Genomic DNA, 15,610 nt, shown 5'->3' with positions numbered 1-15,610 from the left:
TACCATACCTCGCTAAATAACACTGGATGGTTTTAGTTTGCTCCTCGGGGGCCTAGGCCATTGCCCGGTTTGCCAGCACCAAAAATCAGCATCACACAGTGCATTTTGAAAAGTTAAAGGTCACCGGTCATCCACTTTATGCTGCCCTTAACCACCTCCCGACCGCCTAACGCAGATATGCGTCCGGGAGGTGGTTGCTTTACTCCTCCTGGACGCATATACGCGTCATCTCGCGAGACGCGAGATTTCCTGTGAACGCGCGCACACAGGCGTGCGCGCTCACAGGAACGGAAGGTAAGCGAGTGGATCTCCAGCCTGCCAGCGGCGATCGCTCGCTGGCAGGCTGGAGATCCGAATTTTTTAACCCCTAACAGGTATATTAGACGCTGTTTTCATAACAGCGTCTAATATACCTCCTACCTGGTCCTCTGGTGGTCCCTTTTGTTAGGATCGACCACCAGAGGACACAGGTAGGTCAGTAAAGTCGCACCAAACACTACACTACACTACACCCCCCCCCCCCCGTCACTTATTAACCCTTTATGAACCCCTGATCACCCATGATCACCCCATATAAACTCCTTGATCACCCCCCTGTCATTGATCACCCCACTGTCAGGCTCCGTTCAGACGTCCGTATGATTTTTACGGATCCACGGATACATGGATCGGATCCGCAAAACGCATACGGACATCTGAATGGAGCCTTACAGGGGGGTGATCAATGACAGGCGGGTGATCACCCATATACACTCCCTGATCACCCCCCTGTCATTGATCACCCCCCTGTAAGGCTCCATTCAGACGTCCGCATGTGTTTTGTGGATCCGATCCATGGATCCATGGATCCGTAAAAATCATGCGGACATCTGAATGGAGCCTTACAGGGGGGGGTGATCAGTGACAGGGGGGTGATCACCCTGATCACCCCCTGTCATTGATAACCCCCCTGTAAGGCTCCATTCAGACGTCCGCATGTGTTTTGTGGATCCGATCCATGTATCCATGGATCCGTAAAAATCATGCGGACATCTGAATGGAGCCTTACAGGGGGGGTGATCAGTGATAGGGGGGTGATCACCCTGATCACCCCCTGCCATTGATCACCCCCCTGTAAGGCTCCATTCAGACGTCCGCATGTGTTTTGTGGATCCGATCCATGTATCCATGGATCCGTAAAAATCATGCGGACGTCTGAATGGAGCCTTACAGGGGGGGTGATCAGTGACAGGGGGTGATCAGGGAGTCTATATGGGTGATCACCCCCCTGTCATTGATCACCCCCCTGTCATTGATCACCCCCCTGTAAGGCTCCATTCAGACGTCCGCATGTGTTTTGCGGATCCGATCCATGGATCCGTAAAAATTATACGGACGTCTGAATGGAGCCATGACAGGGGGGTGATCAGGGAGTCTATATGGGTGATCACCCCCCTGTCATTGATCACCCCCCTGTCATTGATCACCCCCCCTGTAAGGCTCCATTCAGACATTTTTTTGGCCCAAGTTAGCGGAAATTTTTTGTTTGTTTTTGTTTTTTCTTACTAAGTCTCATATTCCACTAACTTGTGTCAAAAAATAAAATCTCACATGAACTCACCATACCCCTCACGGAATCCAAATGCGTAAACATTTTTAGACATTTATATTCCAGACTTCTTCTCACGCTTTAGGGCCCCTAAAAAGTCAGGGCAGTATAAATACCCCACATGTGACCCCATTTCGGAAAGAAGACACCCCAAGGTATTCCGTGAGGGGCATATTGAGTCCATGAAAGATTGAAATTTTTGTCCTAAGTTAGCGGAAAGTGAGACTTTGTGAGAAAAAAACAAAAAAAATCAATATCCGCTAACTTATGCAAAAAAAAAAAAATTCTAGGAACTCGCCAGGCCCCTCATTGAATACCTTGGGGTGTCTTATTTCCAAAGTGGGGTCACATGTAGGGTATTTATACTGCCCTGGCTTTTTAGGGGCCCGAAAGTGTGAGAAGAAGTCTGGGATCCAAATGTCTAAAAATGCCCTCCTAAAAGGAATTTGGGCCCCTTTGCGCATCTAGGCTGCAAAAAAGTGTCACACATCTGGTATCGCCGTACTCAGGAGAAGTTGGGGAATGTGTTTTGGTGTCTCATTTTACATATACCCATGCTGGGTGAGAAAAATATCTTGGTCAAATGCCAACTTTGTATAAAAAAATGGGAAAAGTTATCTTTTGCCAAGATATTTCTCTCACCCAGCATGGTTATATGTAAAATGGCACTCCAAAACACATTCCCCAACTTCTCCTGAGTACGGCGATACCAGATGTGTGACACTTTTTTGCAGCCAAGGTGGGCAAAGGGGCACATATTCCAAAGTGCACCTTTCGGATTTCACAGGCCATTTTTTACAGATTTTGATTGCAAGGTACTTCTTACACATTTGGGCCCCTAAATTGCCAGGGCAGTATAACTACGCCACAAGTGACCCCATTTTGGAAAGAAGACACCCCAAGGTATTCCGTGAGGGGCACGGCGAGTTCCTAGAATTTTTTATTTTTTGTCACAAGTTAGCGGAAAATGATGATTTTTCTTTTTTTTTCTTTTTTTCCTTACAAAGTCTCATTTTCCACTAACTTGCGACAAAAAATAAAAAATTCTAGGAACTCGCCGTGCCCCTCACGGAATACCTTGGGGTGTCTTCTTTCCAAAATGGGGTCACTTGTGGGGTAGTTATACTGCCCTGGCAATTTAGGGGCCCAAATGTGTGAGAAGAACTTTGCAATCGAAATGTGTAAAAAATGACCGGTGAAATCCGAAAGGTGCACTTTGGAATATGCGCTCCTTTGCCCACCTTGGCAGCAAAAAAGTGTCACACATCTGGTATGGCCGTACTCAGGAGAAGTTGGGGAATGTGTTTTGGGGTGTCATTTTACATATACCCATGCTGGGTGAGAGAAATATCTTGGCAAAAGACAACTTTTCCAATTTTTTTATACAAAGTTGGCATTTGACCAAGATATTTTTCTCACCCAGCATGGGTATATGTAAAATGACACCCCAAAACACATTCCCCAACTTCTCCTGAGTACGGCGATACCAGATGTGTAACACTTTTTTGCTGCCAAGGTGGGCAAAGGGCGCATATTCCAAAGTGCACCTTTCGGATTTCACCGGTCATTTTTTACACATTTTGATTGCAAAGTTCTTCTCACACATTTGGGCTCCTAAATTGTCAGGGCAGTATAACTACCCCACAAGTGACCCCATTTTGGAAAGAAGACACCCCAAAGTATTCCGTGAGGGGCATGGCGAGTTCCTAGAATTTTTTATTTTTTGTCGCAAGTTAGTGGAATATGAGACTTTGTAAGAAAAAAATAAAAATAAAAAATCATCATCATTTTCCGCTAACTTGTGACAAAAAATAAAAAGTTCTATGAACTCACTATGCCCATCAGCGAATACCTTAGGGTGTCTACTTTCCGAAATTGGGTCATTTGTGGGGTTTTTCTACTGTCTGGGCATTGTAGAACCTCAGGAAACATGACAGGTGCTCAGAAAGTCAGAGCTGCTTCAAAAAGCGGAAATTCACATTTTTGTACCATAGTTTGTAAACGCTATAACTTTTACCCAAACCATTTTTTTTTTTGCCCAAACATTTTTTTTTTTATCAAAGACATGTAGAACTATAAAGTTAGCGAAAAATTTATATATGGATGTCGTTTTTTTTGCAAAATTTTACAGCTGAAAGCGAAAAATGTCTTATTTTTTCAAAAAAATCGTTACATTTTGATTAATAACAAAAAAAGTAAAAATGTCAGCAGCAATAAAATACCACCCAATGAAAGCTCTATTAGTGAGAAGAAAAGGAGGTAAAATTCATTTGGGTGGTAAGTTGCATGACCGAGCGATAAACGGTGAAAGTAGTGTAGTGCCGAAGTGTAAAAAGTGCTCTGGTCATGAAGGGGGTTTCAGCTAGCGGGGCTGAAGTGGTTAAAGGGGTTTTACAAGATATTTTAAACAATGACCTATCCTCTGGATAGGTCATTAGTATCTGATCAGTGGGAGTCCAACACCTGGGACTGATCAGCTGTTTGAGAAACAATCGGTACTTAAAGTAGCAGCGTGTCCTTGTCACAGCTTTCCCTAGGAAAGTCGCGTCCATCAGTCACATGGCCTAGGCACAAGTGAATGGGGCTGAGCTGCAATACCGAGGACGGCCACTATACAGTGTACAGCACTGTGCTTGATGAGCTGAGAGAAGGCCGCGGCACTACTGCGAGCGCCACTGCCTTCTCAAACAGCTGATCGGCAGGAGTCCCGGGTGTCAGACCTCCACCGATCAGATACTGACGACCTATCCAGAGGATCATAGGTCATCAGTTAAAACTTGGAAAACCCCTTTAGTGTGCAGCCTTTCCATAGAAGAAACCTGTCAATCAGCGGCAGGAAGAGCAGAAGCTTATGAACAAGTCTGACTTCTCCGATACGCGCTGCCACATTTTACAGTAGGTTTTCGGACACCACTTTACAGTAGCAGAGAAGTGACTGCTGATATCGGGGTATCTGCCACTACTTCCTGCTGCCCTCAGTGATGGGCGACACAGGCTACAGGTGGGCATGGTCCTCCAGACGGAGATCGCCCCTCTATTTGCTGACTATTTAGAGCACCCTTTCTTTTACCTCTTTATACCTTATTAAGGCAGACAGTGCTTTTCAAGTCATTTTGCATATGGCATTGTCTGGTGCGTCATTCTGCTCACACATCTCCGTTTCCCTTATGATCACTCCAGGCTATGATTAGACATTATAATATTCCATTCCTCCGACTTCTCCTTTACCCAAGTTTCTGTACCGAAATGGTAGCAGGTAAAGTAAATGCCACATTTGTAAATAACGGTTGTAGATCTCATCTTGGCGTCGTAAGCACTTGTGTATGTTCTTGTAAATGATGCTTTGTCCATTATGGCTCCCAGAATGCTGATGCGTACCGCGGGCCAGGGCTTTGTCTAAATGGGAGCTTCAGCGCCACTGCCAATCGCTTGGTTTACATGTGGGAGTGGAAGCAATAAGTGTAATCACGTTCTGTTTAATGCCTGCAGATAAAAGCACTCTATATATTTTTTATTCTGTCTTTTATGTCATCACTCTATTTCCTTCTCCTTTTGTTTGATGGGTGGATTAAATGAGAAATAATTGTCCGTTTTATGCTGTTGTCAGTTTAACACCATCATTCCCTTTCTGTTCTAGTTGGTGAATTCTATCGCCAAGACCTATGTGGGCACAAACGCTTATATGGCGGTAAGTTGGACGTACTTTTATTGGGGGTCACTTCTTTCCTTGCAGCCCGCACGTGTGCCCTTGGCATCGCTGGTTCAATATCTCTGTGACTCGGATTGTAAAGTCAGTTAGAAATGCGGGATTGTCCTGGATTTCCTAGATCGATCGTGTAGCTTGTATAGGGCGGTTAATCTGCCCAGCACGTAGCGCACCTGTGTCCCATAAGAGGTTAAATGTACCAGATCTAAGCCACGTACTTAGTGGGACAGTAATTAAATTGAGGGTCCTTTTGATGACATGAAAGGAGATCCCAGGTGGGTATTGTACTGATTGGCAAATGAAGGGGACATCCATCTGCTGATTGGAAAGGGGATTAACAGACAGGACATAGCCATCCATGTTCTGTAGAGGTTTTGTCAGTCGCCTACATTTATAGAGGACCTGTGGCCGCAAAATGCAGTAAAATTTGTCTCTGCTTTTTCTAATTTAAGATGTGTGCCCTCACTGAATCCGGAACCATTCATTTCTATGGGGCTGTGCACATGAGCGGTGATTTTCACGCATCACTTGTGCGTTACGTAAAAAATCGCAGCATGTTCTATATTGTGCGTTTTTTAACACAACGCAGGCCCCATAGAAGTGAATGGGGCTGCGTGAAAATCGCAAGCAAGTGCGGATGCGGTGCGATTTTCACACATGGTTGCTAGGAGACTATCGGGATGGGGACCCGATCATTATTTTTTTCCCTTATAACATGGTTATAAGGGAAAATAATAGCATTCTGAATACAGAATGCTTAGTAAAATAGGGATGGAGGGGTTAAAAAATAAAATAAAAAATATATTACCGTAATTAAACTCACCTAATCCACTTGTTCGCGCTGCCCGGCTTCTGTTCTGTCGTCTTTGATGACCTGGGAGGAAAAGGACCTTTGGTGATGTCACTGCGCTCATCACATGGTCCATCACATGATCCATTATTTTTTTTAACCCCTCCATCCCTATTTTACTAAGCATTCTGTATTGAGAATCCTACTATTTTCTGTTATAACCATGTTATAAGGAACCCCTAACCCGAACTTCTGAAAAGAAGTTTGGGTACTAAACATGCCGATTTTTCTCACGTGCGTGCAAAACGCATTAAAATGCTTTGCACTCGTGTGGAAAAAAAATCACACATTTTCCCGCGACGCACCCGCATCCTATCCGTCCCTCACACGCGACGCCCGTGTGAAAGAGTCCTCAGTCCCCAGCTAAAGATGGCAGTTGGGGGTGGCTGAATGCAGATGAACCCACATCAGATTTCTGCAAGACTATTCGTTTCCAGAGCTTTCAGAAAATTCTTATAAATAGGCATGTTCGCCTTCTTGATTTCGCCATTTCTCCGTTTAGTGTCCCTTTATTACTGACTGAGTAAAAAGCTTAGATTTTTCCAGCTACCGAACCAAGGTTGTGAGTAAGAACCCTCCACAAATCCCAGGCCAGAGCCAGCAAAAGGGAAGGCTGGGAGATTCAGCACATTAGGGGCCCAGGTTGTGACTCTTATTTACTGTTCCTCGCTCTCACAAGCACTGACCTGGATAACCACACAGAACACACTCGGCTGGCACTAATTTCTGAGTTTGTCTCCTTGTATGGAGGCCCCGGGGTTATGAGGCTGTGAGAGAAGGTGTCAGGCAGCCAGGTGCATTAGGAGCGCAGCACGAATCAGTGTCTTGGGAGTGCGCCTCTCTTCACTCCTCCACTCCTCTGACCTTGACACACAGAAAGGGACTCAAAATGAACCCAGACCTTGACCACCATTTATAGGAGAACCGTTTTAATTGTGTATGTACAGTATTATTACATGGGCAGCAGAAGACGTTGTGGTATACTGCACATTACAGGAAATGTGTCGCCAAAATTTTTATCTGCAAGTTAAAGTCCGATAGCAGCACATATCCTTTTTTTCTAATCTGTTTTTATTTTCCGATTATAGATTTTTTATTTATTTATTCTATTTTCTGAACATGATTATGGGGGCGGCCATCTTGCCTGAGCTGTTTGAGTCATCAGAAAATGACCTGCTGTTTAAATCACTTTTGTGTTTAACATATTTTTAATGGTTATTTTTCATTTTCCACATCACTTTTTATATTTAAACTAAAACCAAAGATCCTGCAGTTTTTGCACTGGTGTCTAATAAATATACCCAAACATATGGCTAGCTCACAGTACAATCCGCAGTGTTTATTCCACATTTATATAAATAAAACATTCCTATATGTCCATATACATACAAAGAATAAAAATCACACTAACCAAACTTATTTGCGTTTTGAAAATGGCAGAAAATACTTGATTTATTCCCTGATCCGAGGTATATTTCCAATGCAAATAAGTCTGGTTAGACTATCAGCAAGAGGCTTGAAAGTGCAGACAAACCTCTACCAATAGTAATTCTAATATAAAGAGATCCAATACAGCAGCCGCCACAAACACTGATTGCATGTGAGCTCCACATGCAAAACAATAGGACCGAGATTGCAACACCTACTCAATTATAAGGACACTGATTTTTATTCTTTGTATGTATATGGACATATAGGAATGTTTTATTTATATAAATGTGGAATAAACACAGCTGATTGCACTGTGAGCTAGCCATATGTTTGGGTATATTTATTACTATTAACGCTACTGGTAAAGGCAGGCAGTGCTCCAGTACAAACAATTCCAGGAGAGCGACCCAAGTTATTTGATTATCACTATGTCTAAGGCTACTTTCACACTTGCGGCAGAGTGATCCGGCAAGCAGTTCCGTCGGCAATCTGCATGCAAACAGACAGCATTTGTAGACGGATTCAGATGCGGATCAGTCTTACAAATGCATTGCAAGAAAGAATCCGTCTCTCTGAATGTCATCCGGAGAAAAGGATCAGTTATATATTTTCTTCACATTTTTACCGGTCTGCACATAGGACGGATCCGGCATTGCGGTATCGGCACTAATGCATTTCAATGTAAATTAATGCCGGATCCAGCATTCTGGCAACTGATCCGGAATTTTGGACGGAGATAATACCGCAGCATGCTGCTGTATTTCCTCCGTCCAAAACGCCGTTCAGTGACTGAACTGGAGACATTCTGATGCATCCTGAACGGATTTCTCTCCATTCAGAATGCATGGGGATGAAACTGATCAGAAAAACGCTAGTGTGAAAGTACCCTAATAATTGGCCCCACTTCTTGGTCTGTACTGATCACTTTACTGCAGTTACCTCATTCTAATCCTGCCTGTACTGATATCACCTCTGTGTATAGATAAGACAGGATCCACCATTCACAATAGGTGATTGTCACATCTTATCTATTCTTTCCTTGTACAATGACTTCTTCACAGGTCACAGAACATGTCTAGAAGTCAATGAGGTCCCCTCCTGACAATTGTGTCAGAAAATAAAAAGAGATTAGATAAAAAGGAGATGTGATATTTGATTTAAACTGGTAGATAAAATCAGATAGTGACACATTTCCTTTAAGGCAATAACAAAGTTACCAAGTGGACAACCAATATGGCAGCACTTGGTGTTGTCACCTATCCAAAATTGCTCATCATTATCCTATCAGCGGGGTTCTGACACCCTGCATCCCGCTGATCAGTTGTTTGGAACTAGCCTGGTGCCGAAGCAGCGCTGAAGAACCAGCTCCCTCCGCTACACTATGGACAGAGCACTCGGAGAACTGATCGGCCGGGCTGCTGGGGGCGTCGTCCCCTACCTATATGATGTTGATAGCCTATACCAGGGGTCAGCAACCTTCGACACTCCAGCTGTTGTGAAACTACAATTCCCTGCGTGCTTCATTCATTTCTCTGAGAAGAGCAGAGCATTTATGCATGCTGGGAGTTGTAGTTTCACAACACCTGGAGGGCCAGAGGTTGCCTACCCCCGGCCTATACTGATAATAGGCCATCAAGAATAGCCATTTCTATGACTGGGACTGAGGAAAATGCGGCTTGCACATGGAAGGTATCTGTATTTTCTGGATCCACGGTTTGCAGACCGCAAAACGGATACGGTCGTGTGAGTGTAGCCTTACAGTTATGTGATATGTGGCTGTATTAATGATGTCCATTATAACATTGCCTATCTGGATTGTTCTTTTACTCTACAGAATAAGTTCATTAGTTTGTTTTTCGTTTTTTCCTCCTCCCTCTAGCCGGAGCGGATTGCTGGAGAACAATATGGAATTCACTCTGATGTTTGGAGCTTGGGAATCTCCTTTATGGAGGTGAGAACGCCATGTGCATATAGATATATATGTGTTTGGACACAGTGGACACAGTTTAATGTGCAGGGTATTGTATTTTCATTGCTGTTTTATAGCTCTTCCCAGTATGAGTGTAGTACAGATTTTATAAATGGAAGGCACGTCCTGTGGAGGGAATGGACAGTGTTCCAGTTTGTTATAGATTTAATAATTTCACGTATTTTGAAGCCGATCCCCCGAGCACTGACAGTGATGGTTATAATAATAAGTCCATTTATATACAGCTTGGTTCCCTATGGGAGCCAGGCGCATCATTAACACAGTATAAAGGTGACATTTTAAATAATCAGAAGTCAAGCACAGGAATACAATTTCTGTGGATTGGCGCACGGTCGCGCAGTGTGTCCCTGTATCCAAGCCTCAGCCCTCCGCAATCACCGCATGCTCGGAGCACTGATGAGTCTGGGACAGGTTTTCTGGCTATGTACAGGTACAAGTGATTACAGGACAGCGAGCTGCACATAAGAACTTGGGGCTGCTGCATGCCATGATACTGACGATATTGGAGTGCAATTTGTTCTACTCACAGCAGGGAACCCTTTGAATGACGTGTCTAGTATATAGGGTACAGTTATTAAACTCCTACCCCTATGCGGTGTTGGGGAAAATATCAGCTCTCCCTATCACAGCTCAGGAGGCAGTTGAAGGATAAAACTGAGCATGTGCGGCCATCTCAGAGAGCTGGACAGAGAAATAAGAAAAAAAAAAACAGCAGGTGGCGCTATATAGATACATTTTTATTTAATAATGCAGCGTCTATGCTACATTTTTAATTACATGAATATTCTGATTCAGGTGCTGGTCTGAAAACTGTAGACTATTTTTCGTGGGACAACCTCTAAGTAGCAATTCAGAAATGTGTGGTTAGGATATTGCAGTTATATCCTACCACCTGCATCTACTGATTTGCATTGCATGCTTCTGCTTTAAATACCCTTCTCCAGAAATATAATTGCTATAACCTGTAATATTATTACTTTTAAGAAATACATCCAGGCCCCTCTTGAACTCTTTTTGTGAATTCACCATCACCTCCTCCTCAGGCAGAGAGTTCCATAGTCTCACTGCTCTTACAGTAAAGAATCCTCTTCTATGTTTGTGTACAAACCTTCTTTCCTCCAGACGCAGAGGATGTCCCCTCGTCACAGTCCTAGGTATAAATAGATTATGGGAGAGATCCCTGTACTGACTCCTGATATTTATACATAGTTATTAGATCCCTCCTCAGTCTTTTTTATAAACTAAAAAAAACAAATTTTGTTAATCTTTTTGGGTGCTGTAGTCCACCCATTCCAGTTATTACTTTAGTTGCCCTCCTCTGGACACTCTCCAGCTCTGCTATGTCGGCCTTGTTTACAGGAGCCCAGAACTGTACACAGTACTCCATGTGTGGTCTGACTAGCGATTTGTAAAGTGGTAGGACTATGTTCTCATCACGGGCATCTATTCCCCTTTTTGGTGCAACCCATTATCTTATTGGCCTTTGCAGCAGCTGCCTGACACTGGTTTTTACAGCTTAGGCTACTCTCACACTTGCGTTTGGTGCGGATCTGTCTTGTATCTGCACAGACGGATCCGCACCAATAATGCAAACGCTTATATCCGTTCATAATGGATCCGTTTGCATTATTCATTCAAAAAAACGGGACGGATCCGTTTTCAATTGCACTAAATTGTGTCCGTGAAAAACGGATCCCTTCTTATTGACTTACATTGTAAGTCAAGACGGATCTGTTTGGCTCCACATAGTCAGACGGTCACCAAAACACTGCAAGCTGCGTTTTAGTGACAGTCTAAAAAACGCAACAGAGCCAAATTGATGCATTCTAAACGGATCCTTATCCATTCAGAATGCATTGGGGCTTAACTGATCCGTTTTGGGACCCTTGTAAGAGCCCTTATACGGATCTCACAAGCGGACCCAGAAACGCCAGTGTGAAAGTAGCCTTAGTTTGCTGTTCACAAAAATTCCTAGGTCCTTTTCCATGTCAGTGTTACCCAGTGTTTTACCCTTTAGTATGTACTGGTGACTTGCATTATTCCTTCCTATGTGCATAGCCTCACATTTGTCAGTGTTAAACCTCATCTGCCACTTCTCTGCCCAAGCCTCTAATCTATCCAGATCCATCTGTAGTAGTATACTGTCATCTTTCATGTTAATTCCTTTACACAGTTTAGTGTCATCTGCAAAAATTTATATTTTACGGCAAAAGCCTTCTACAAGATCATGACTAAATATATTGAAGAGAAAAAGGGGCCAATACTGACCCCTGAGGTACCCCATTGGTGACCCAATCTAATGTACAGTTAGTAACCACCCTCTGTTTTCTATCACTGAGCCAGTTATTTACCCACATACAGACATTTTCTCTCAGTCCAAGCATTTTCATTTTATATACTAACCTTGTATGTGGCACAGTATCAAATGTTTTGGAGAAGTCAAGATATATGACATCCATTGACTTACCCCGGCCAAGTCTAAAACTTACCTCCTCATAGAAACTAATTAAATTAGTTTGACATGACCGATCCCTCATGAAGCTATGCTGATACAGTGTTATATTATCATTGAGGTGCTTCAAGTGGCATCTCTTAGAAAACCTTCAAACTGTTAGAAGATGTTAGACTTACCAGAGAATAGGTTTCAGGCTTTGTTCTTGACCCCTTTTTTAATATTGGCACCATATTTGCTAAGCGCAAATCCTGTTGAACACTCCCTGTCAAAATAGTCCTTAAATATCAGAAATAAGGGTTTGTCTATAACATTACTTAATTCTCTTAGGATACAGGGGTGTATGCCATCTGGTTCCGGTGATTTGCCTATTTTAATTTTTTTAAAACACTGCTGCACTTCTTCCTGGGTCAGGCAGGCCCCTTTTAATGGGAAATTTACTTTTACACTCTGCATTTCATCTGACTTTTAGCTGTCACGATCAGTGTGTGGGAAAAAATTCCACACTAAACGCAGGAGGGAAGGGGAACAGTAACTGGCCCTGGAAACTAGGGAAGGAACAGGTCACCTCCTAAACAACCCTAATCCGCGCCCTAACTACCTATCAATATGAATAGACCTTGAAGGTAGGAATATTCATATGCTGGATACTTAGGCCCTTATATCCCTATAAGGCAGTGGAATGAGGTTAGGACCAGAGACAACCCATTCCTCTCCAAATAGACGAATGAAAGTCTGTCTCAGGCCCAGATACAAACAACAGGGAATAAACACAAAACAATAAGAAAAGACAAGACCTATCTGAAAGTAGAAAACTGGCAACTCCAGAAGCACCACAGAGTAGCAACACCTAAAGCAAGGGGTGTGGCATTCACCAAAACACAGACACAATAAGATCCACAGTGAATGTGTCAATTTAACCCACGAGTTGCCAGTCTCTCCGATCTCCTGGTACCTGCCACGGGAACGTCTGTGACGCTAACATCTGGAGCTTTAGTTTTTTTCCCCCTAAAAGTATGAAAATGCCACAAAGAAATTGAATCCAGCCTAAGAGTGTGCTTCACCTAGTCCTAGACTTTTTCACATCAGAAAAAATCACTGTGAAATTGCTGACTGTAGACCATGAGTAGCTTGGAAATCTTTCTGAATCAGGGGCGTCTTTAATGCGGGGCAAAATGGGCAGATGCCTGGGCCCAGTTGCTTCTAGGGGGCCCAAGGCAGATGCCTCTTGAGCCCCACTGGCCAGTGGCGTAGCGTGGGAGGGCCGGGGGGGCTGTTGCCCGGGAGCAAAATTCCAGGGGGCGGTAGCAGTGTCGCACCGCCAATTAGGCAAAGTGAGGTGGATGCCCCCAGGCGGCGTAGCCCTGGTGACAAGTGGGGAGCGGCAGCAGGGCACAGGGAGATGAGTGCTTCCATTGCCGATCAGAAGCCGATGCAGCCGGCGCGATGACATCATTGCGCCACCTGAGCCGTACAGCGCGTGACACTGGCCGGAAGAGGCCTGCATCGTATTGCTGCCAGCCTGATGGTGGTAAGTATAAGTGTTTATGTTATTATATGGTACTACTTACTGGCACATGATTGGGGGGCATCTATGGGGCACTTGTTACTAGCACATGATTGGGGGGGCATCTATGGGGGTACTTGTTACTGGCACATGATTGGGGGGCATCTATGGGGGTACTTGTTACTGGTACATGATTGGGGGCATCTATGGGAGTGCTTGTTACTGGCACATGATTGGGGGCATCTATGAGGATACTTGTTACTGGCACATGATTGGGGGGCATCTATGGGGGCACTTGTTACTGGCACATGATTGGGGCATCTATGGGGGTACTTGTTACTGGCACATGATTGGGGGGCATCTATGGGAGTGCTTGTTACTGGCACATGATTGGGGGCATCTATGAGGATACTTGTTACTGGCACATGATTGGGGGGCATCTATGGGGCACTTGTTACTGGCACATGATTGGGGCATCTATGGGGGTACTTGTTACTGGCACATGATTGGGGGCATCTATGGGAGTGCTTGTTACTGGCACATGATTGGGGGGCAACTATGCAGGCACTTAGCACATTATTAGGGGGGCATCTATGGGGGAAAATCTTACTGGCACATTATTGGGGGGCACTGCGGGGGCATCTATGGGGGCACTTCTTACTGGCACATTATTGGTGGCACTTTTTACTGGCACATTATTGGGTGGCAGTATGGGGGCACTTCTTACTGGCACATTATTGGAGGAACTATGGGGGCATCTACTGAGGCCACAAAGAAGGGGTATTTTATGGGAGAAGGGGGGAGAGGAACACTATGGGGGCTTCTACTGAGGCCACAAAGAAGGGGTATTTTATATGGGGGGCTCTGTATAGGGGCATTTTATACTGGGGCACATTATGGTGGGTACCATGGGGAAGGGGAGAGAGGAGTACTATGTGCTCATCTATGGGGGGGCACTAAGAAGGGGTATTTTATACTTGCAAATTATGGGGGACACTGAGGGCATCTATTGGGGCACTATATATGGGGCATTTTATACTGGTACATTATGGGGGCACTAGGAAGAAGGGGAGAGGGGCACTATGGGGGCATTTACTGGGGACACTATATAGGGGTATTTTATACCGCCATATTATGGGGGCACTATGGGGACATTAGCTAAACTGGGGGCATTAAAAGGGGGTATTTTTTGCACTGGCACATTATAAGGATAATTATTACTACTAAGGAGCATTATGATGGGCTTTATTACTACTGGGAGTCTATAGGGAACATGATTACTAGCATGGGCACTATGGGAGCATTATTACTTCTGGGGCACAGTGGGGACAGGTTGGGGGCACTGTAGGAGAACTATTACTACCATGTGTGCTCTAGCAGAGAATTATTCCTATTGGTGGGACTTTTGGGAGCTGTGGGGGGAACCTTGGCACAGTATCAGCTTACCACAATTAATTTTGGGGGATGTTATGTTTACACTATTAGTGTCAGAGGCACTATTTGCTGGGCGCAAATATTTTAGGGCACTGTGTGCCAATAATTATTGAAGGGCACTATCTGCATGGTACTACTATCAGGGGCTTTATCTGTTTCTGCAGTATAGTATTGGGGAGCACAGCGCACAGTATTGGGGGTGGTAGGATGATTTGTCCAGAAGAGGGGAGGATGATGGAAAAGTAGTAAACTAAGATTTTGTTTGTCAAACTGCAGACACGAGAAATGGCTAAAAAATGGTGGTCTGGTCTGAAAGGAGAAGATGAGGAATGATGTGGATTTTTTTGTGTGTGTGTTGTGGTGGAGGGCGTGATTGCATGCAAGGGTGCGGCAAGGCGGGATCCAGGGGGCCCAAGTAAATTCTTGTCCAGGGTCCCATCTATATTATAGACGGCCCTGCCTGTAGCAGTTAAAAATAATAGCTAGCTGCTCCCTTGTCTGCAGCAATTTTATCTCCAGCGATTGAATGATTCCAGCAATTCTCCCTTGGCTGTAGTGATTTGGAAGCGATGGGGATCTGGTGGTCACTGCATTATCTGGTTATGCCGGATACAGTGAATGCCAGCAGGGTGCTGCTCTGCCGGAAAAGCTT

General features: G+C 44.3%; 1 protein-coding gene across 2 annotated transcripts in view; it reads left to right on the top strand.

Moving 5' to 3' along the window:
* Positions 1 to 15,610, top strand: part of MAP2K5 (mitogen-activated protein kinase kinase 5) — a 167,012-nt gene that overhangs the window by 109,306 nt on the left and 42,096 nt on the right. For both annotated transcript variants that reach the window (XR_006387787.1, XM_044279370.1), the window contains exons 15-16: positions 5,226 to 5,276; positions 9,455 to 9,526. Coding sequence is in view for 1 of the 2 variants with exons in the window: in XM_044279370.1 (XP_044135305.1) it covers positions 5,226 to 5,276; positions 9,455 to 9,526 (123 nt within the window). In the remaining variant the exon portion in view is untranslated. The remainder of the gene's footprint in view (positions 1 to 5,225; positions 5,277 to 9,454; positions 9,527 to 15,610) is intronic.

The sequence above is a fragment of the Bufo gargarizans genome, chromosome 2 (genome assembly GCF_014858855.1).
Source record: "Bufo gargarizans isolate SCDJY-AF-19 chromosome 2, ASM1485885v1, whole genome shotgun sequence".
NCBI lineage: Eukaryota > Metazoa > Chordata > Amphibia > Anura > Bufonidae > Bufo > Bufo gargarizans.
Note: the sequence above shows the minus strand (reverse complement) of the source record. Positions and strands in the feature narration are given on the sequence as shown.